Consider the following 23,924-nt stretch of genomic DNA (forward strand, 5'->3'; position numbering starts at 1 on the left):
AAGAAGTTTTACAAAAATTGTACTTAGTAAACAGTTATAATTAAAAATACAACATTTTCTTTCATGGCAGTTATTAATATTTATGCTATTTAATTATGTTTCTGATTTAGTAGGCTTTTTCTTGTTTGGCAAAATAAGATGCCTAATATTTGGCAGTGTTGTAAAACTAGAATATTTGTTTATATCTATAAGTGGATGAATTAAAATCTAGAAGGAGTTTCTCTACAGTGTTTTCTTCTCAGATCAGACAGTTTTCCCAAGTAGGAAGGCAGCCTTCTCAATAAAGCCAACCATCCTGGGGGTCCCTCTCCTATAGAACAGCACTCAGTGCGATCAGTTTAGAATTATATGTTTAGATGATGCACCTGTTATTTCCAATGCCCTTAGGGTCATAACTACATACAAAATGCAATAAAAACAAATGCTGTTTTATAATTACAGTTGAGAGGTTTGGTTTTGTTTTTAAAGGAGAAAAACTGCTAGAATGATCACTGTCTCAATCATCCATCATCATAAGCAATAAAACACTTTTAAAAATAGGAAGGAAGGCACCAGTGTTCAATATTTACAGAAGTACCCTAAGTAGCTGAGTACATTTCTGTGGTTGGTTGTCAACAGTGCAAACAGAGCTGTAATGACAAATTCCTTCATCCAATAATTGTCCTATCTAACAAGGAGGAAAGCTGAAGCAAACAGACACTCGGGCTGAATGTCAGATCTCAAATAAGAATGCCAAGTATCCCCAAAACGACTACTTTCTCTTCACTGAAATATTTTCTCCCCCTCCTTCTTACATGGTCTAAGTTTTAATAAAAGAGCTCATGAGAATGATTGAAGTAAATGTTCAGGAATGCATTCTATGATGTCAATAATCTAAGCTTAGTTATGAGGTAGTGCTTTAATATTCTCATCAGCAGGGCTTGAAGAGCAAATGCTAAACATTTCTGAAGGATGAATTCAAATTCCCTGCTTCCCACCCAAAGCAGAGGCTGCTGCCTAAAAGGAACAGAACTTCTGTGTCATTCTCCTCTATACTGAGGATGCCCAATGGGATAGCTTCTGCCTCACATGATACTTAAAAAGAGCTCTAATGTTTTTCACAAATGTCATAGGCTCCTGTCTATAGTCCAAGGAGGCAGAAATAGATCTTGGTCCAGGATAATGAACAGAGCAAGTCTGGATCAGCAACAAGTCCAGACACTTTTACTTTCTTTTCTACAATACAGAAGCAAAAAAGCTCAGTTAAATTACTTTGCTTACTGCCTCTCATTTTGAATTTATGTTATGGGCTTAAAATGGCGGCGTATATAGAAGGCTTATATATAGGAAAAAATACATATATTTTGCCAGTGCTAAATCTCCTTGTTTGCTAAATAGAGAGACAACAAATAACATGTGTATCCATGGATACAAATAGCAGAAGAGTCCCAATTTTTAGGTGCAGAAACCCAGCAAAGCAGTTTTGTTGACTTGGGTCAGGTGGCAACTAGAAACCAGCCAGACATAACCTAAGAAATGGTATCACTGCTTTTCTGGTGGTTAATATGCTACTACAAAGTAAGGCTGGGTATTTTACAAGGAAGGTACATTTTTACTGCCATGGGTTACATGGGTGTCCCGTAAAAATGTAGGTCCCTGTCTTTTGGAAGTTAAGATCTATGTAAGTCTTTTAGTCTAAAAATAGGCTAAGGATTTATATCATGTAAAGTGTCTATCGCACTTTTAATAACAAACAAGGAAAATGGGGTCAGGTCACTATAAAGTTATTCTCTAATTCCTATTCAGCAAATATGAATGTGGCAGACACTTATTGGAAGACTTTTTTTTCAGCTAGAGTGAAAAACCCAGTTGTAGAACATACACAGAGAGAGCATTAAAGTACAGTAAAATGCCACAAAGCCCAGAAGCTGGGCAGATAAGGAGATAAGAGAGGATTCTTCTGAATGTGCCCCAAGAGAAAGAAGTGTTTCAACAGTCCTTTTAACGCTGAGGTTTAGCTGAAGGATGTCTGAAGGGGAACAAAGATTGTCCTGTCCAAAGTGTGAGCAGGAAAGGAAAACAGACAGAAAAACAAAGTCAGTGGGTCAGAAGTACAGACTTTAGTACAGAATTATATCATGAAACCATATCAGTTATACTCCAAAACATACATATAATACCAGATTCCTTTTTATAATTGTAAGTAAATGAAAAGATTTTTAAAAAAAGCATTTAAAAAATCCCTATAATTACCCAGGCCTGATTCTACTAGTAAGTAGAGTAAAAATGGCTTGCTCCAGACTTACAGGACATGAAGAATATAATTTGCAAAGGTGTATGCTATCTTTTTATGCTAAATGAAGTTTATGTCTGTCAGGGGCTAGAGGAGGCTGTAGCAAGCCTTTCTTGGTTCCCCCCACCCCCACTATAAGAAATGGTTTCTGGAAGGGACTAACAAATAGATGGGGCAGTAAGCAAGGTGTGCTAGAGAAGGAAAAATCGAAGCCCTAAAGAACAACTAGGTATGAGACAATAAGGAAATCAAGAGATCTGGAGATCAAATAATAAGTGACATTTATATAGTCCTTTGAGATGCAGCATAGAGTAGCAGATATTAATCAGTAAACATTTATTAAGCACCTACTATATGCAAGGCACTGTGTTAAGTGCTAGGGATACAAAAAGAGGCAAGACAAAGTTCCTATCTTCAAGAAGCTTATAATCTAATGGGGGGGGAGTGCAACATGCAAACAAATATCTACAAAGTAAGCTACATACAGGATAAATAGGAAATAATTAACTTAGGGAAATTGGTAGAATTAAGAGGGGTTGGGAAAGGCTTCCTGTAAAAGATGGAATTTTATCTGGGACTTAGAGGAAGCCAAGGAGGTCAGCAGGTGGAGCAGAGGAGGGCAAGTCAGAGAATCATGGAATAGATAGGATCAGTTAAGATAGAGAATGAGCCTTGAGCCTCCCTCGGTATCACAAAGACTTAGGTTCAAGTTTGGGTTCTGATACATACTGGACGAGCAACTCTAGGCAAGTCATTTAACCTCTCAGTTCTGTGGGAAACTTTCTAGAACTACAAACTGCAGGGTACTTGCTGATATGTTTTAGTAAAGGGAGTTTCCTCACTGGGATTTCTGTACACCCATGAAATTATAGTTCTACCTTCTCTTTACCACAACATATACAGTGTTTGCAAAGCACTTTATACGCACTCTATAATTTGAACTTCATAACAATCATGTGATGTAGGTACTAAAGACAGATGATATTATCCCCATCAGAGTTAGGATCTGAACTCAGGTTTTACTTAGTTCAATATTCTATCTATTATGCTATGTTGTGTCATCAAAGTATTACAAAATCCATGGTATGAACACCTCTAATTCATGTGGTTTACTAAATGTCTGTCCTGAAAGAGCCAGTAGCATATGGCCAGAAAATCAACTTACTGGGAGAATCAGGCCCATTATAACTAAAACTAGCTCAATTATACCTAGAATCAGAAAATCACAGAACATTAGAGCTGGAAAGGCATCTATGTGACACAAAGTCACAGAATGATAGGTCAAATCCATTTTTCTTACAGGTGAAGAATTCAAGAAATTATATTAATTAAATTAAATTAAAAGAATAATATTAAAGGGATGAAAAGGACAAATTTTCTTGGAAGTTAACAACTGATACAAACCTTTTGATATAGAATATATCCATATATGTTATACATGAATATATATACACAGATACATATATATCTATATACACATATACACATACACCAACTTGAAAGCTTTATATATTAAACCAAATGGAAGCTTACTTTCTATTCAAGTCAAATAGAAGCAGAAATGGGAACAAGTAAAAACATACATATTATTTAGTATGACAAGACTTCTTACTATCATAAGGTTCAAGATCTTTATATTTCAGAAAGACCAACCAATGAAAGCTACAGAAGAACAGGGAATATATAGACGTAAATGATGATGCATTCTTAGAGAATTACAAATAAATCATTTACCAGCTTGAAACATAAGTATTTTGAAAAATAGGTCCATACCTCTGCAGACCATGATCAGCCTTCCAACATCAACAATAGAAAACAGTTCTTTGGTGCTAAGGTAGAAAGCTAAAGGGGCAGGTAAAGGAGCCAAGTTTTAAGGGGATCCAGAGCTCTGGGAGATCTAATTTATTAAGTAGATGAGAGTTTTCATAATGGCTTATTCTGCTCTCTTTGAAGAGTTCTTCTTCTGAGTAAGGATTAGTAAAAGTATAAGGTACCTACTTTTATCCCTTAGTAATAAACAGTTCATCTGAAGATGAGCACATAAGTTGAGATACAGAAGCTATACAAATGACAAGTTCTCTTTTGTACTTTTTCCTCTGACTCAAATTGAGGGCAGTGGAGGTCAAGATGAAGTCAAAGAAGTGGAATCCATCTTGTTCTCCTATCTCATGATATCTATTTGGGTAGATGTTAGAAACCTGGGTTCAGCTTAGAATGCTGATAAGCTTGGCGAGAGCCATAATTCTATTTCCTTCAATGTGCTCATACAAATTCAATAGAAAAAGAATTCCTTTGAGTTTGTTTGGATGACACTGAAATTCACTGAAAATGGCTTGGGAATTCAGTCCTTTCAAAAGATAACTTATAAAACATCAACTTTGCCCAACTCCCATACTGATCCAGGAGGGTTTGTAGTTGGGAATCCTTGATCATTTAAGGACATACATTTTGACAAATCATGGCTAACATTAAGCAATGACACAATAAAACAGTTCTAGAAGCAGCTGAGGATACTCAGCTTTATCAGCATGTTTTTCCTTTACAAACTGTTCAGGGGTTGACAGCAGTAAGTATCTAACTGGGAAACTCAGTCCCTAACAGTAACAAGAACTGATAATAACCCTTAGTAATAATTGTCAAAAAACACCAGGAGACTAACAGAAGAAAGAAACATTTTTTAAAGAAACATTATAAATACATTATAAAAAATAATTTTCTTAATGAAAACTTTTCTAATAGAGAGAGATGTTGTTAGGACACTGGGATGATTAAAGAGAGATTGCAGTTGTAAAAGCAGTATTTAACCTAACTGGTAATACACCTGTGAAAAGAATGTGGGAGGGGGAATACAACAAATTAAAAGTATTTAATAACATAAACACGTTGTAGGAATGAGGATTTCTATAGTGATAATCACTAGTCAAAATACAGAAACCGATGTTCTTATTAACAGGCAACAATCTAAATATTATTTTAAAAAACTAAACTATTAAATAAGAAAATATTTTAGAATCAGCTCTTCAAAATACATCAATCAATCAGTAATTATTAAGTGCTATGAATCAAAAATTCTGGCATTCACTGAGTCTTCTTTTTTGTTGAGTACCTATTATTTTGAATACAAATATTAGTTTATTCAAAGCTCAGGTAGGGAACTCAAAATATTGAGGTAGATATGGGAAAGAAGGCATTCCAGTAAACTTCCCTAAAGGCAAACTGGTAGGGAAATTTTTGATTAAAGAAAATTATGGGATTCCTCTCACTAGTTAAAGTGGAGATATCCTAAATGATGTAATCTCTCCCTTCTGGTTTCTATTGGATGGCAGTGGTGAAAAAGTTCTGGCACAAAAGGGATGTTTGAGATATTTTTCATGACCTCTGCAACTGGAGAGAGGTAGAGACAAAGATTCAAGAAAAAGCCTGAGGATTTGAACCTACTAGGATTACTAACTCCAAAGGAAAACACAGAACTGTGGAAAATGGAACCCAATAGACAAGCTTGGGGTCTGGGTTCCAAATCATGGAGCTGACAAAAAAAAAGCTAAGGGCTTCTTTTTTTGAAGATGTAAAAGGCAAAAATTAAGAAGACTAGGATTGCTAATTAGGATTAGTGACAACAACTTCGAAGTCTGTATTTCTTAAATCTTATTCTTTAGGCACACATGATTTGAATCAGTGTTTTTTAATGTTTCTGCATTTAGCTGTTTTAATACAGAGTTAAATAATTAACTGAGAGGTACAGTGAACTAATTTCTGTCTTTGATAAACACAGGATACGCTTTAATTGTTTGAACCATGAAGTCAGAAGCAGGGTACTTGCTGATAGACTCAAAGTATGGGAAACAGACAATTCTCCCTCGATGTAAATTTGCATTATGCAAATTTGGCTTTACATAAAGAATTCTGAGAGAAATCTGCATTCCAAAAAACCCACCTAGGTCAATTTTTCAGTACTGTGGTCTCTCTGCTCCTGCCTCTCAGCTCCCTGAGGCTTTCTACCCGTCCACAAAAACAAAAAACCCCCAAAACAAACCCTAAAAAAACTCTTTTAATTAAAGCAGAAGTTAGGGAACTTGGCTTGAGATCCCTTGAGATTGTTGCCCTGCTCTGCCTTGCTGCTCGCGTGTCCAGCCCCCGCGTGTCTGTCTTCTGTCCCTCTGTGCTCAGGTACCCACTGTCTGCCCTCGTCCCAGTGTGTTCCTCCTCCTGTTCTCCCTTCTCTGTGTCTGGCCCCCACATGCCAATGAACTCTGGTAATCGAGAAAAAGCTGCATAACCTGCTCAAAAATTAACTATATGACCAAGTCAAGAACTTGGCTCAGAGCTGGACCAAGAGATCACCATAAACTTATATTCCTAAGAGCTGTTTTACTAAATAACATATAATTCTAATAGACAATAAAAGAACAGCAAGTATATTTACCTGAGGTACACCAATTTTTCTGCAAGCCTCTAGGAAATTTTCCACATTTCTCCTGCACTTAGCCATTGTCAATTTAGGCTGCAATGAGAAAGAGAGAGAAGGGATATATACATGCATGCATGCATGCACGCACACACGCACGCGCGCATACACACACACACAATTGCCTTTTTTAGTATTTGCCTTATACAGTCAAAGCCCCTGGCTAGAATTGGCTAAAACCGTTAGTTTTATTTTTAAAATGTACACACACACACACACACACACACACACACACACACACTTATTAAGTGCCTACTATGTGCCAGGCATTGTATCGTCCTGGGGATACAAAAAGAGCCAAGACAGTCCCTGCCCTCAAGGAGCTTACAGTCCAATGAGGGAGTCAACATGCAAACAAATATATACAAAGCAAGCTATATATAGGATAAATAGGAAGTAATTAGCAGAGGAAAGGCACTGGAATTAAAAGGGGCTGGGAAAGGCTTATTGAAAAGATGGGATACATACTCACCCACAACACACATACTACATATAATAATACAGTAAAATAGTTCTAGCTGGGGGCTTTGTGTAATGTAAGTACTAAAAAAGGGAATTATTAACTAAATATGTATATGCAATACATATATGTATGTATATACACATATGCATTTACGTACATGCACCATATACACACATGTATGTGATTCAATACATTTTAAAGAAAACTGATGGTTGCTACACAACAATACAATAAAACAATTCTAGCCAGGGGCTTTGATTGTGTAAGGTAAGTATTAGAAAAAGGAATTATTAACTAAATTAAAACTATTTGTTTCTGAGTAGATTAAAGATTCTGGATGCTGCTTCTAAGTGGCAGTAATACTTGAATTTTAAAAGCTTGCATCAGAAGTAACTATCTTTCTGAAATGTCTTATCTTTACAAGAAATGTTACTTACTGGTAAAATTGTTTCTTTGCCTATCCATCACGCCTGACAGTTTGTACCAGTGCTTCTAATTACACTATTCTAAGTTCTAGAAAAAACTTTTTGGTTTAAAGAGTTTCCATTAGACATATCCCTCCCCTAGCCTATATGTTTTCACCTTGTCAGGGTAACTAGGATACTCACACAAGCAGTTCTTTAGTTCTAATCCTGTATGAATTTACTTAGGTCTAGGATTTAATAGTCAAGAGTCAGGTTGTCAAAGGGAATACATCTTTGGAGAAACAAGCTTACAGGTAGGCGTAGGGAACAGGTAATAGGTTAATAAGGGTTTCGTCAAAAATGAGATTTAGTTGCCTCTTACAACCTGGTACCACAGGTAACTGTGGAGCTGGACCACCAGCAGGTGGGACACAAAGTTAAGCAGAAAATGTCAGTAATAGTGAGAATTGAAAGGAGAGGCTAAGTCTACACTAAAGAGTTGGAGGATCATCAGTCTAGAGCTGGAAGAGATGACCTCATCTAACCCTCTACTTTTACAGATGTGCAAAGTGAGACCTGAGGAACTTGAGCACCTTGCCTCAAGTTCTTTCCATGGTACTACACTGTCACTTGTAGTCTTTATGAGAGCACTTGAAGGTGGGGAAGACAGCTGACTGAACTGTGGCCCTGGGCCTAAGCTATGCCATGAATGACCAGACTAGAATTGGTTCAAAAGTAAAAAGAAAAACCAAACAAACCACTTTTTATATGTTCTTTTAAAAACAACAACAACGTAATAGACTTAGGATTCAGTTCCTTTATTATAAGGATAAAGGGATTCTATTCAGGCAGGAAAAATACTATTAATATTGTGGAACATGGAAAGAAAGTATTTTGATTTTTTGTAAGGGTTTTTTTTTCAGACTGAAATAAAAACCACAGATATAGCCAGGAGGAAGTCAGTTAATCAAGAACAAATACTTGGGATGTACCTACTATGTGTCATGTACTGTTACAGGTGCTGGGAATACAAATAATCTTTATTTCAGTATACTTTCTAGCTTATGGTACTAAAAGAAAATAGAAGATGCACTAGTTGTTACCTTCACTGGTTAGGAATTTTCTTTTGGAGAAGAGACTGACCCAGTTAAGAAGGGATAAATTTCATTCTTCTCTAGGTAATTCCTTCTGAGGGAACTGATAGGTACAGAGAGTCAATATAATGTCTACTTCCAAGGGGTAGCAAGCACATCATGCATCCTCTTTAGGAAGAAACTGGTCGAGAAGATGGGGATACTGGTCAGAAGATGAGTATGTAAGAAAACTTCAAGAGAGATGGGAACATAATGGAAGGAAGGAGGGTTAGGGGGAGGAAAGAACCCAGCACCTATGAGCTGGTAGTGGTGGGTGAGAAAGGAATAAAGACAGCTGGGACCCTACCCTTTAAAGCAATGAAAAAAACAAAAAACAAAAAAACAAAACAAAAAACCCCAAAAAACCAACGATGAGATCAGGAGATGTGAGGACCTGTTGTAATAAAGAAGATTCCCTTTTGAGGTTTAATATGAGAACTCTGAAATTGTTAACTCTGGGCATAGAGAATTAGTTTTTGATCTCCTCAAATATGTTTTGCACAAGGAGAAAGGAAAATCTCAAATGCCATGTAAAGCATAATCTAGGAACCTTGGGCATCCTTGATAAATTAATCAATTAATAAATATCAGGAGCCTACTATGTGCCAGGCACCATGCTAAGCACTGGGGAAACAAAAAGAGGCAAAAGATTGCTCTTGCCTTCAAGGAGCTCACAATCTAATGGGGGAGACAAAAGTAAACAAATATATACAAACCAGTGGTACACAGTATAAATAGGAAATAATTAAGAGAGAGGTCACTAGAATTAAGAAGGGTTGGGAAAGGCTTGATGTATAAAAATGGAATTTTAGCTGAAAAGCCAGGGACATAATAGTCAGAGGAGAGGAGGAAGAGCGTTCCAGGCATGGAGGGCAGGGGTTAAGAAGAGAGTGAGAAGGGGCAGCTAGGTGGTGCAGTGGATAGAGCACCGGCCCTGGATTCAGGAGGACCCAAGTTCAAATCCGACCTCAGACACATAACACTTACTAGCTGTGTGACCCTGGGCAAGTCACTTAACCTCACTGCCTAGCAAAGGGGGGGAAAAAAGAGCCTAAGAAGAGAGCGAAAGTGGAGACATTTATTATAGATGACCATCTCTGAGTATGGCTGAGGTAGGGTGGAGGAGTAGCTCATGGGAGGAGAGAAGTTGAAGAACTGAGGGTATTTCAGGGAGAGTCAATATGTATGTTGAAGTTCCCCAGTACGAGGCGAGGAGAGAAAAATTGTAAGCCAGGTATCAAACTCACTGAGGAAGGAAAGGGAGTGATCTGGGTTCTGTAGATGATAGTTACTAGGGTTTTGATTAGGTGGGAGATATGAATGAAACATGAATCTCAAAGAGAGTGAAGGAGGAAGGGGGAAAAGCTAGAAGTGACAATGGGGAGCAAAGAGAATTCCAACTTAAAAAATGTTGAATTGAATGGTCTGAGGGAAAAAAAGAAGGGCTAAGCAAGCCATTCAGATGTACAATTCAAATGAATATAAAATGGTGATCAGGAAACAGTAAGTATGTATATACAAACTCTTTACAGTAGAAACCCAGTTATAGTAATACTATTTTATTCAAAATAGCTAATAATTCAAGAAGACTCCAATTGCTCTTGGAAAGCCACAAGCTGCCATTTCATAAAAGATCTCTTTTCTGAGACACATTTCAAATGTGCTAAACCCAAGCATTCCCAGAGTTAATGTTCTCTCCTGAAATAGTAAATTTATCGTATACATTCTTCTGTCCTGCCAATTAAATTTTAAATGGTTACTACTCATGCTACTCCCTTGCTCAAGAGCAAAATGACAAGTTAAATATTTTCATTTACTAGACTATTCAATTAGCTGAGTAGTTATCAGAGTACTTAATTTTTCTTGTACTCATTTTATATGCTTTAAATACTGTGATATGTGGTGGCTGAAGAAAAGGAATCTTACCTCTCCTCAGCCCAAGCTTAAATTTTTCTCTAAAAATCTGGCACCATACTAGTTTGCAAATGTTAACTTTTTGGAAAAAATAATGGCAGTTGTATGATATCTTTCAGGAAATAACTTCTTAACTCAACTAAGAGAAACTGGGAAGCCTACAAAGTAGAGAATAAACTCTTCCTTCAGTGGCTTCCTCCAACAATATGCCGATTCCTGTCCTCCTAATCACTCCAGAACAAAGAGTAAGATTTTTGGTCCACTGGGTTTGTTGCTATGTGATAGTTTCTTTTTGTTTTCTTTCTACATACCTGGATATATTTTCTAATCTCAGCAAAAAGAATGGCTACCTGCTTCCTAAGGAATCAAACTGATGGACTATGTATTAGTCCTGGATGGCCCTATTTTGAATTTTTGGATAGTCTCTTAGAAGTTAGCCCAAGATCTTCAGTCTTCTTTCCTGAGTATCTGATATGTGATCCCTTTGCTAGACAAAGGAGTCAAACTCAGGGTCTGAAATACACAGAAACGCTTTCTTCTAATCAGAAGAATCCAAAAGTCTTAAGACAGAGGCAAGGGACAGCACTTGGAGAGGCTGGGATAGAAACATGACAAAGACTGAAATCATAGGCCTTTATGCATATCAGTGGCAAATGAAAATAGAAAAATTGTCCACTTAATGAAAATACAAATGTATAGTATGGTGGAAGGAATCCTTGGTTTCAGGAAACTTGAGTTTCAAACTCAATTCCACTAATTCCTAGTTACATGATCATGAGCATGTAACTTACTCTCTCTAAGCCTAAATGTTATCATCTGTAAGATGGAAACGATATTTGCATTACCTATCTCACAGGCTGATTGTGGAGGAAGGTGCTTGTGAAAACTTAGGATATGATATAAATTTGTTACTATTATTATAATAATAGGTGAATAAGATATGAAAATTTAAATATAACTAAAAATGTAAACATATAAAGTATCATTTAGGCTATTAAAGAGAGCTAAGTTAATCTGTTAGTTAACCAAATACTCTCTGATCCTTATATACTTACTACAGCAGGGGAGGGAACATGAATACTGGGAACAGATCGAGGACGCACATGGTTGGCCAAATGACAAAGAACAACACCATCAGTAAGAGCTGCTCCAAGATCACAAGGAAGAGAAACTTTCAACCGGAACTCAATATTCTGGGTAAAAGAAAAGGTTACACACATTACATGATATATCACAATACAATTTATTACACACAACATACGTGTATGTTACATATATTCCATATATGTTAAATATATCACGCACACATTACATATATTATAATATGATATATTACAAGGAAGGAAAAGACCCAAGAGGACTACAAAACACATTTCATTTGCATATTAAATCATCCAAAAATTGAGGGAAAAAAAATTACCAAAGTGGTACAATGTTTACATTCTCTCTCTATCTTCTCTATCTTCTAGAGTGTAAAAGGCAGCCAGACTAAAAAGAGTTGGTCCTAAAGTACATTATAAAACTAATCATACTTATCTTCTGTGGAAGATCTGATCCTCTTTCAAACCCAAAGCAAAACAAATTGTTCATCACAATCTATACTCATATGATCTTAGGTTACATTCTTTTCCTCCTTCAGCCAAGAAGAAAGGAGAAGGACTTTGAAGTTCTATCATATTTTAAATCTCATTATTACACTCGATCATGTCCTGAAGTCTCAAAAAATCTGTTCACTTTGGTGGTGCTAATTCAGAGGCTAAGAAATGATATAACAGTGGAGGATCCTAGTGAAAGAATTTATTTTCCACTTTACCATCAAGACAGAGAGGACACATGTAGAGTGAGGTACTTAACGTTTAGTAAACGGATCTCTGTTGGCAGAATTAATGAATGATGCCTCGATCCTTGACTTTAGTGATATCCCTGAAACAGTATCACTCAAAGGTAACAGGAGTACACACACCTTTCGTAGTTGATCAATTAATTCCAACTCTTCCTCACGTTGTTTGGAATTCTGTCTTGATCTGGGATCGGCAGATTCAGTTGTTGAAGCAGCAGAAGAAAGAAGCGGAGAGGAATGACCTACAAAAAAACACGAATATAGAAGGCAGTGTCAGGTAAATGCTAAGCTTTGCGTGAGCACGAACACACTTGCCTTGTGTAGAGAAACAAGTAGGATGATTTCTGTATGTGGTTAACTTTGTGGTTAGATTTTAAAAAAAATCATGCTAATGTTTCTTCTTCAGAACAGTAAAAGAGTCTTCATGTCCTTTTTGAGATCTGTTACACTCTGGTAATTACATGTAGATGGATACATAGAAGAAATTATAACATTTGTTTCTGTTCCTTGGTTATTTCTTTTCCCTTCTGGGCACAGGCTGAAAATTGTCAGACTAACAAGTAACAGTAGGCAGCCTTCAAGTAGATTTATTTTATAATTATTTCATTTTTTCAAAAATGAAGAAACCAGACTGTATCAAAACAGAACAAATGTAATAATCTCAAAGGGAATTCAGAAAAGGAAGAAAGCCAATTCTGCATAACTCAAAAAGGTTGTTCTATTTCTTCATTACATCCATTTCTATAATCACTATTTCTTGTTTTACTAAATGGTTAAGAGTAAAATAGTACAACTTTTAATGCAAATAATATTCTGTTTTATTCTTTTTTTTTAGGGATTTGTTTTGTATTTCTTCATTTAATATTCATTACGTGGTACTGCAACAGGGATCAACATATCTAGTAACTTGTAAGAGATTTTTTATTGGGTCCAGCATTTCAATTTTCCTCTAGTGGCTCACTCTCCACCATCAAGTTGGTTCAAGACGTCTTCCATTAATATCTCAGTAAGACCACACTAACCAAATTTTAGCGTTGCAAGAGTTCTCAGACACCATCTAGTTCAATGGATAGCTAAACAAGAATCCTTTTTACAACAGTTCCAGTAACTGATCATCCAACCCTTTGGCTTGACAATTTTTTTTAAAATAATTTATTTATTTTTAGTTTTCAACATTCATTTCTATAAGATTTTGAGTTTCAAATTTTCTCTCCCTTCCTCTCCTCCCTATTCTGTTTTATTCTTGATAGGTCTTATGGCAGTGAGATCACAGATAAGGATGTTTCACACTTTTGCCAAGATAACGAGGTGGCATTGCAGGGATTGAAAAGAATGGAACAAATACATTAGCTTCACTCTGCAGTACAAGGTGTCTTCATTGGTACTACCACATACCTTGATTTGTTTCATCTCTGACAGTTGCTCGGAAAAGGAAACTTTCTGGCCGCTGGAGCTGGTTTCTAAAGGTAGAAGTAGCAGGAGAATATGGAGGGCAAAGGTGTACTGAGACAGCATGGAAAAGCAAAAGAAAATTGAGAATGAAATAAATGAAAATGTAATAGAAATTATAAAGCGAAAAAAAGTTTAATGAAGTAGCAATCAAAGAAGCAGCAAATTAAAATAAGAAAACAGCATGATAATTACAAACTTTGAGCATCACAAAAAGTGTGACCAAAGGAAACGGGAAATGTAGGAGGGCCTACATATAGTGTATTTTTACTCATGCAAATACCTTATTCTCTCTGAGGGTGTCATTTGGATTGACACTGCATGAATTTATTTAAAACTTAGTCTGCCCACTTTTTGTTCAGAAGCTGATAGCAAAAATTAGGTGAATAACCTGTCTAACTGATTATCAAAGGGCCATAATGATGCCCATTTTATTCTTTTTGAATTTCTACTTCAAATAAAGAAACTATAGCATGGAAATATTCGCCCTTTGAAAAACAATTAACAAAAATATTCTCACTAGGTGATGGAGTAATCTAATCAGAGGCTGGTTAATTGTGGTTTTGTGCTTATTACCTGTTTGGGTTGTAGGTGAACCTGGTGAGATGGTGGGTCTGTCATCATTCTGTGGATAAATAGACAAATGTCAATAATTATTATTCAATGGGAAGCAATTATTCATACATGGCTCCTTTGGGAATGTATAAGACAAATATGACCTTTCACTTGGGAAAGAATCAGATACTATGAATTATAATTTTCTTTAGAGGCTAAGAAGGTCTTTTGGTTTGCATACAATGAATAGAAAAATATATGTTCTATGGAAATAGGAAAAGCTCTGCTTCATGAGCCTTTTCCTAGTACTAAAAAAAACACTATCATATATGGTAGAATACTTTACAGGAAATACACAGGGAAAGGCATTGGAACAAAATTCCATTTTACATCAGTGCTTTTCTGGAATATCTATCAAAGTACTCAGGGCAGGGAAAGAATGTGTGGAAGTATTGCTCTAAGGCTAGTCAAGAGAAGGAAGGAACATTTTATGAATTTTAGACATGGAAAGGAACATCTGGAGGTATTAGGTATACTCTGTCTCAAGGTATAGTTTTTTGAATGTTTCAGATTGTAAAATGTTTTAGATTCTTTGATCCTAAGGAACTGTAAGCCTGTGTTGTTGACAAGCTCTGGTTTTAGAAGATAAAAGGAAATAATGAAGAGAAATTCTACTCTGGATCTGATGATTCTGACAAAAACAAAATGAAAGTAAGTGAAACTTTGGGAAAAAGCAGCTTGTAACTGGTAAGGAAGAGGACCCTGGCATAACAAGGCAGCAAGGTGGTACAGTAGATAGAATACTAGACCTAGAGTCAGGTAGACCTGAGTTCAAATCGGCCTTAGATATTTACTAGCTGTGTGACCCTAGAAAGTCACTTAATCTTTCTCAGCTTTAGTTTCCTCATTTGTAAAATGGGGGTTAATAATAACACCTACCTCCTAGGGTTGTTCTGAGCATCAAATGAGAAATCTGTAAAGTATTCTGCAAATCTCAAAGCAGGAAGGAAGGAAAAGCATTTATTAAGTGCTAAGTGCTTTATAAATATTATCTCATTTGAGCTTTACAACAACTCAGGGAGGTAGGTGCTATATAAATGTCATTGTTTTTATAGCAGCCTGATGCACACTCTAGGCTTTAAAAGAGATTTTTAGAAGTTTAGAAAAAAAAAAAAAAAGGAAGATCTTACATGCTGTGGTTCTAAAAGGGAAATCAGCTCACAAAAGTTTAACAACGAGGTTGTAAATGATTCTAATGAGGAAGAAAAGGGAGAAGACATCTGAACATATGTGGCTATATGGTGAGCTCTCTGATGAACTTGATTTAAAAAAGTTACATTCAAAAGATGACAGAAAGGGAATCCAACCAAAGACAAATACAAAAGGCTAGTAAAGACCTAATTCAATAGGGCCAATATGTCTGAAGCCCAGTATAAGCTGAGGCTTGCAAAGAAAAAAAAGTACAAGAGGCAGCTAGGTGGCGCAGTGGATATGATAGGGTGCTTGTGATTGTACTTGGATCCCAATTTCTCCCCAGTCTTAGAAACACTGTCTCTGACAATTTCTCCCCAGCCTAAGGACACTGTGCCTAGCAGTCACTCGTGCGTGGGCCCCAGCAAGACCCTTATCTCTCTCCCTGGTGCACCTACCCAAAGTTGGGTGAAAGAGTACTAGGCTGCTCAGGCCCCAGCCCTAAGATCATGCCACTGGAAGCCTCCCAATTCCTCAGTAAGCTCCTGTCTTGTGAGAAAACTTTCCCTTGTTGCAGAGCATTCTCTAATCAGGACAGAGAGAGAGGGGTGTCTTGTCTGGCCCAAGGACTCTTCCTCCTACCAGATTCCCAAGATCCATGCCTCTGACATCTCCTTCCCTGTCTGGTATACCCCCTGTACTTTCCCATCCATAGCTCCCAAAGACACCTGGACCTTTAGAATACCTAATCAGTATCTGTGATATTCCTTTCCCATGTCCTTTTCCATATAAACCATAGTTCCATCCTCAGTTTCTCGCAGGTTCCTTTAGAATCCTTGCCTGCTGAAAAGTGTAACAATAAACTTTTTGCCAACTTGACTTAAAGAATGCTTGAGTCTGTGAATTCATTCCAGACAACCCCATCCTGCACTCCAGTCCTGTACTCCAGTCTTTGAGAGGTCTCAACCTCTCAGACTGCAACTTTTAGAGCTCCAGCCTTGGAGTTAGGAGGACCTGACTTCAAATCCAACCTCAGATACTTGACACTTACTAGCTGTGTAACCATGGGCAAGTCACTTAATCCTAATTGCCTCACCAAAAACAAAACAAAACAAAACAAAACAAAACAAAGAAACACCACAAAACAAAAATGGCTTAACACCCCCATCCCCCAAACAAAACTATATTGGGAAGGGCTTTCCCACATTTAGATAGCAAGGAAGTATCTGAAGCAGGATTTGAACTCAAGTCTTTCTTACTGACTTCAAGTACAGCATTCTGCCTATTAATACAACCTAGCAGCCTCTGATGTTGGCAGATGTGATGACTCAGAGACAGAATGTAGAAAGAGGGCCTAGGACCTGTGGCATCTAAACTCTTAGTGGAGAGCAAGATATGGATGAAAAGCTAGCAGAGGAGACTGAGGAATGGTGAGAAAGGTAGGAGGAGACCCAAAAGAGAGAGTACTGTCTTAAAAGCCAAGGGAGAAAAGAGCATAGGCAGAGGGAATGATGTATAGTAGCAAAAGCTGCAAAGAGGTCAAGTAGAAAGAGGACTGAGAAAAGGCTACTGGATTTAGCAGTCAAGAAACTGTTGATAGTCTTGGGGAAAACTGTTTCAGCTAGGTAGTAGTGAGTAAGAAGAAAGGAAATGTAGGTGATGACTACAGATAATTCTTTTCTGAGTAATTCTTCCCTGACAATATCCTATAGCCTACTAAGATACCCACCAAACATCTGTCTCTTGCCTTTTCAGTGACTCTCAACCTTAATTCATCAGAGACCATGGTATTCTATGACTTGCAGCCATATAGTATTATTAGAAGAATACTGACATTAGAGGGATGAGCCTTCAATTCAGGGAGAAGTTTGGGGTCATTAACCAAATACTCTCCAATTTCTGAAATGCAATATAGCCCATTTCCCTGTTCATTCTAGATCCACTTCACTATTACATCCTCCATAACAGTAGCAAAAATTTTTGTGTGTATATATGTTCCTGTTTTATGACTTAGCTGATATAAATAATTAGAGGGTCTTCAAATAAAATTACCTGTGATGTTATAAATTTCAAGGAATATTTTAAGGTTTTAATGCATGCATGAGAGACACCTTATTGGAGCAAGTCTTTAAGGCAGTGTTTGGTCTTTAGAATCAAATACTTTTTTATAATCAACAAACAATAAGCACAGTGAGATCTTGAACTTTTTTCACCCTTCAGTCAATTGTGTGACTGACTATAAAGATGTGATCTGCTACAGAACTCTGTTTATGAAAATCTGCCATTTCATTCTCCTAACTTTATTGAGAATGCCCTAGATAGATATGCTTACAAATTATTTTCATAAAGAGTTTGTAGAGATGGGGAAGCTAGCTGGTACAATGGATAAGAGTGCTGGGTCTGGAGTCAGGAAAACTTATCTTCCTGTGTTCAAATCTGGCCTCAGACTCTTACTACAGTGAGACCTTGGGCAAGTTACTTAACTCTGTTTGCCTCAGTTTCTTCATCTGTACAATGAGCTGGAGAAGGAAATGGCAAACCACTACAGTATCTTTGCTGAGAAAAACCCCAATGGGGTCATGAAGAATCATTCATGACTGAAAAATGAATGAATGAACAACAACAAAAGAGATGGGAAAATAACCAGGATAGTTATTAATATTCTTCGTTACCTCTTTCAACATTAGTGTCTGTACCTGAAGAGCTGCATATGGAAGATTAGATTTGTAGAATCCATTACTTCACAGAAAGCAAAAGTTGGGTATGTCCTAGTACATGTGATCTTCTAACTCCTCCCAGGTTATTAGTACTGTCTTCCTCTTGAAATGACTGTATTTACTTCACTGTTCTACACCCCCTTAGTAGAATGTAAGCTCCCTGAAGGCAGCCACTATTTTGTTTTTCTCTTTGTATCCCCAACATCTAGCACAGTACCTTGCACATATTAAGCAATAAATGTTTGCTGAATTTACTTGGCCTCATGCAGCAAAACTGTAGGACGGCAAATTCTGGCTCAATATAAGAACTAATTTTATCAACTAGAGCTGTTCAAATAAAGAATAAGCTTCCTCAAGAGGTTTTCAAATGAAGGATGAATGATCTTTGTCAGGGACGCTGCAGAAGAGCTCCAGGCCTCAACTAAAGGCTTAAGATCGTATGACCTCTGAGGCTCTTCCACTAGTGTAAAACCAACTATGCCATGATTTTTGTCAATGTCTAAGTTCTCCAAAGAGGAGCTGATCAACACATTGACAGAATGAGGATTAATTTATTTGAAATGCTGATTAACTAAGGGGGAACTGGTTACACCTAGAGCTAGAAAGAAATAATAAAAATTAGATTAAAAATTTAAAAAAAAGGGAGCAGGATTTCCTTTATTTTTCCAAGGCTTCATATTTTTTAACATGCCAAACATGATTTTACGAACAAATCAGGAATGTAACAAGCAGGAATGGACTTAAACTGCACGATGATGGATTTAACTGAGATAAGATTAATTCCTTGTCAATAAAGCTTGTTAACCATTAGTATGGATTATTGATAAAATCTGTAGAATTGCCTTCCCTGCAGTTCTTTAAAAATAGAATAGCAGATTATTATTTTTCTGTAATTAATAGTGGTTCTGATTGGGGGTAGAGGGTAGTATAGATAATCCCTTAAGTCATTTTCTTCCTTATAGGATTAGTATTTCTGTGGAAAACTTTGGTATTGTTAGGTTGAGGGAAGCACCATAAAGTATACTATTCTAAGATGTAAAATATGATGTTATTAATCTGATTTCGTATTTTTACCAAAGCAACAAAATTACTGATAACAAAAGAATCTATTTAAAAGATAATCAGATGCCATTTGAAAAACTCTACACTAATAGAACTAATGTAGCCACCAAGTATATTTGAAATATGAAAAGACTGAAAAAAGCAGCAAAATATTAATTAGAAATTAAACCTAACAATTTAAATGAAAACAAACAAACAAACAAACAAAAAAAACCAAAACCAAAACCAAAAACAGATACACACACAAAAGTAAATGTAACAAAAATCATAAAGATCAAATAGTAGTCGAAGAAAGATGGGAAGAGACTCCCCTCACCTACCCCATCATGGAGGTGGGAGCTCTACAGGGCTTGCACTTTGCAAATATTTTTGAACTTTTTCAAAGTATCCATCAGTTGTGTTGACTTTCCTGCCCCCCCCCCTTAAAAAAATACACTGTCATCTGGCATGGTTCTCTGAGAAGAGGAGGGGGATGGATATTTAGGATAAATATGATGATATGAGAAACAGAAAATATCAATAAAAACTTTAAAAGAAACAAAGAAATTAAACTTAATTAGAACTAATGCACTGGCAAACTTGGGACAGATGCAAAAAACAAAAGATACATTCCCCACCCTCATTTTTTAGTGAATGATAGTAATGAGATACCTTGAGAGGTCTGAAGGCAGAAGAATGAGGCAGGGTAGTAGCACAGCCCACTTGACTCAACCCTGACATCGACTGAATTCCAAAAAGGCAAAGAAAGATAAAAAGAAGGCAGCATTTATGTTAGTAAAATAAGCAAGATTAGAAAAGAAGAAGTCATTTATATATTCTTATGTCTTATTTAGATGTTGACAGGGCAGGAAGAGAGTATTTGTTAACAAATCAAACCAAACTCAATACAAAAGAAAATTTTCCACTGTATGTAACATAATATCTTCCTAATTCTGTAACACTTCAGTATTTAATAAACCTGGAAAGAGTTTCATGAAAAACATTTTGTCATTATGAATAGAAACACAGCCAAGAACATAACAGGTTTTAATAACACAACTATGGAAATTTAGTCAGTGATGTACTACATCAAAATCACATTAAAAAAAAGGATTTAATCTAAAAACTAATTTTAGCTGAATAAGTGGCACATAAAAAATTACTAAGTAAAATTCCAATTCAGAGTAAATTATATTTGAATCTAATAAAGATGTGATTCTATGTGAGAAGGTAGCATAGGAATGATTCTGCAAACAATCTGGAATGATAAAACTACATATACTATTAAGTGACCAGTTTCTTATGTTAAAACTAAAATAATTTTAAAAGGCAAACAAAGAGTGTGTTGTGAGCTCCAGAAATAGGGGCATGTATGGGTACACACACACACACACACACACACACACACACACACACACACACACAGAAGAAGGCATTCCGCTACATAACTTTAAAATCCTTGAACTGAAAATTGCTCATTAGTTGTTGAAAAAAAAAACATTTAAAATTTACATTGTATATTATTAATAGATGAATATTTCTGATGGATAGGTATAGCTATGGATATTGAATGACAGGAACTAATACATGTTCAAATTTAAGCTATAATAAGGTATATAAAAACATTTTTAAAATGTGATTTGAAATTGGAGACAGACTTTTTACAAAGAGATTATAGTAGGTGAATATTAGTCTAATTAATAAAAATTTTTAAATGATGAACTCAGATAAAATTCAATTAAAAATATCTAAAACTAGGATTATACATTTCAGATAGCCATCCTAAGGTAAAGACCTAGAGTATTTTAAATGGGATATCTAAATGTACTCATGTCCTTTTATGCCCTCAGAGAGAAAAAAAGTGAGACTACTGCCTCTTATTCAAAATATGTAGGTGAACAATAAAATAAATCTATGTTTTTAATTAAAGGGACTTCATCACCTCCATCACACTGCCAAAATAATCTGTTTCCTTCACAAAACATTAGATCATGCTCAATGTTGCTTTTTTTTTTAATTCAGGAAATAAATGCAAAACAAAACAAAATAATGAGATAGGGGAGTAGGAAATAGGAATGAGGTAATAACGCTAAACCCACCAACAACAGTATGCAGTTCACCTGTTTTGAGCATCCTAGTGCTTCTTTTATTTATATTGGCATTACTGCCAGTTGTATACACAAAGAAAGGCACAAAGCCAAGGTCAAGAATAAAAGACGAAAAAGGAGAGGGAAGAGGAAGTGCATGGGGTCCATGTATTACATTAAGATATTGATACAAACTTACAAAGTATCAATTTCCCGGGGAGACTGATAGAGAGGATGGCTGAGTAATTATGACATCAAATGCAATGGTGGAATAATTAATTTATATTTGACTTTTTTTATGAATAAGACTACTAAAGAGCTTCCTTCTGCAGGTGGAAGCTGTTACCAGGCTGAAAAGGTATTCCATACATTCAACTGGAAATACAGTCCTTAACACTGATGCTGAGAAGAGTATGAAGTGTGTATGCCTAGCTCTGGGTTTAAAGTGCCATTTGACAATCAAACATAATTTTTCTTTAATTGATTCAATCAATAAATATTTGAGTGTTTATAAGTAAGGTACCATATAAAGAATATAATTTCTAACCTTACGTACATTATATCCTTAGCTATTACATAAATATCCACAACAAAAGGTAATTTAATTTACATAAATGGTATAACTAAAGTATTATAGAGAAAGAGGAATCATTTTTAGTTGAGGTGATCAAAGAAGACATGAAGGAGGGATAGGCATTTGAGCAGGACCTTAAGGAAGAAACAGAATTTCAACAACTGGTAATAAAAGTAGGGGACATTTCTATGCAGAAAGAATGGCATGAGGAAAGATGCAGAGACAAAAAAAAATTCTGTTGAATGAATGCCTAAACAACAAATTTACCAAATGATAAATGGAACCCAGAGTGTAATGTGTGTTTGGGATGGCAAGTAGTCCAGATTGACCAGAGTACAGGTTTCAAAACAACGGTTGAGGGCTTTGTATTTATAAATCTTAGAGGGGTTGTAAGCTACAGCTATAGGCTGGAGCTACTCATCTGTCAAACTGAACTATTTGCTATTCCTTGAACACTGGAAAAGTAAGTAGGTAGAAATAGATCTGCTCTAGAATTCATAAATGCCGTCTTTGACAATATCACTAAAAAGCTAAGTAAAAATGACTTTTATAGATAACTATTCTAGGACAAATAATGTAATAGCACTATGTAAATGCTACCTATTGTAATGAGATGTTTATTTTACTAGGCAAAAATATAACTTTATTTGTAGCAAGAATCAAGATACTGTTTCTGACAACAGGTTCTTCACTGAGTCACCAAATGGAGCTTTACTATTTAGATAAGTAAAAATCTACTATAGGTTAATCTTTCTAAAAAAAAAAATACTGATTACATATTTTGGGAATAGACTTGTGATTTTATTAGTATAGGGAACTTCCAGTAAGGAAATTCCATCTAACAATGCAGATCAACAGCTGCTTCGTAATGTATGATTTTAGAGAAGTACCAGGGGCACGGAGAAGTAATTACCCAGCCAATGTCACACAGTGTGTGGATTAGTTAGGGCTTGAATTCAGGTCTACCTGACACTGAGGTCAACTTTCTAGCTGCTATGCAGAGAAGCCTCTCAATACATTAAAAAAAAAAAAGAAAACTTATGATTTCAATGGTACGACATTATAGGGAATTCTCAATAGCTGTTTCTTCTACCAACAACAGTCAGTACCAGCTCTAAAACATAGTGCTTGGGACACTGAGAAGTGATTTGCCCAGGGTCAAAGTATGAGAGGACTGATTGGAACCCAAGACTCTGAAAGCCTTAACTCTATCCATTATGACAAGCTGCCTCTCTGTTAAAATTATTACTCTGCTCAAAACTGGTCATGGTATTCTATTGCCTAAAAGATAAAATCCAAACACCTTAATGTAATGTTGAAGATCTTATTCAATCCTTATGCTTCAGCTAAAAAACTGCTGTTTTCTTGATTCTGTGCTTTTCCTTATGCCACTTATCCAACCTGAAATGTTCTCCCCTCACTTTTACTCATCAAAATTCTTCAAGAGCCAACTCATATTCTATACTATTTTATGAAGATTTGTCTATGCTACTTCACAGGTCACTCCTATCACAAAAACAAAGAGTTCTTAAGTTTGAAGGCCACTTACTGGTCGTTGTCTAACTTCCCTCTCAGTGCAAGAGAAACTGTCCTTCAGCCTCTGCTTGAATACTTCAAGGATGAGGGATAATCAAACAATGAATCACAGAACTTCAGACGTAAGGAAACTAAGGTCCAACCCCTTACTTTAACAGGAATCTTCTCTACAACATCCCTGAAAATGATTTACTTTACGATTTTTAGTCACTCTTTACCTTGGCAACCCATTTCACTTTTTTCACTATAATTTTACAGAAGTTTTTCACTATATGGAGCCAAA

At 36.1% G+C, this 23,924-nt stretch overlaps 1 protein-coding gene across 5 annotated transcripts in view; it reads right to left on the reverse strand.

The window, feature by feature from the left end:
* The window catches only part of LRCH3 (leucine rich repeats and calponin homology domain containing 3), a 160,344-nt gene that overhangs the window by 4,313 nt on the left and 132,107 nt on the right, over positions 1 to 23,924 (reverse strand). For 2 of the 5 annotated variants that reach the window (XM_027845196.1, XM_027845195.1), the window contains 6 exons: positions 20,117 to 20,188; positions 14,517 to 14,565; positions 13,887 to 13,994; positions 12,615 to 12,733; positions 11,707 to 11,844; positions 6,696 to 6,773 (listed from right to left, as the gene is read on the reverse strand). In XM_027845196.1, the coding sequence (XP_027700997.1) occupies positions 6,696 to 6,773; positions 11,707 to 11,844; positions 12,615 to 12,733; positions 13,887 to 13,994; positions 14,517 to 14,565; positions 20,117 to 20,188 (564 nt within the window). Of the gene's footprint in view, positions 1 to 130; positions 2,031 to 6,695; positions 6,774 to 11,706; positions 11,845 to 12,614; positions 12,734 to 13,886; positions 13,995 to 14,516; positions 14,566 to 20,116; positions 20,189 to 23,924 lie in introns of those variants that run through there. The other 3 variants (XM_027845198.1, XM_027845197.1, XM_027845199.1) reach the window with 2 other exon arrangements.

This window comes from Vombatus ursinus, unplaced genomic scaffold, assembly GCF_900497805.2.
Source record: "Vombatus ursinus unplaced genomic scaffold, bare-nosed wombat genome assembly UNPS02014959.1, whole genome shotgun sequence".
Taxonomy (NCBI): domain Eukaryota; kingdom Metazoa; phylum Chordata; class Mammalia; order Diprotodontia; family Vombatidae; genus Vombatus; species Vombatus ursinus.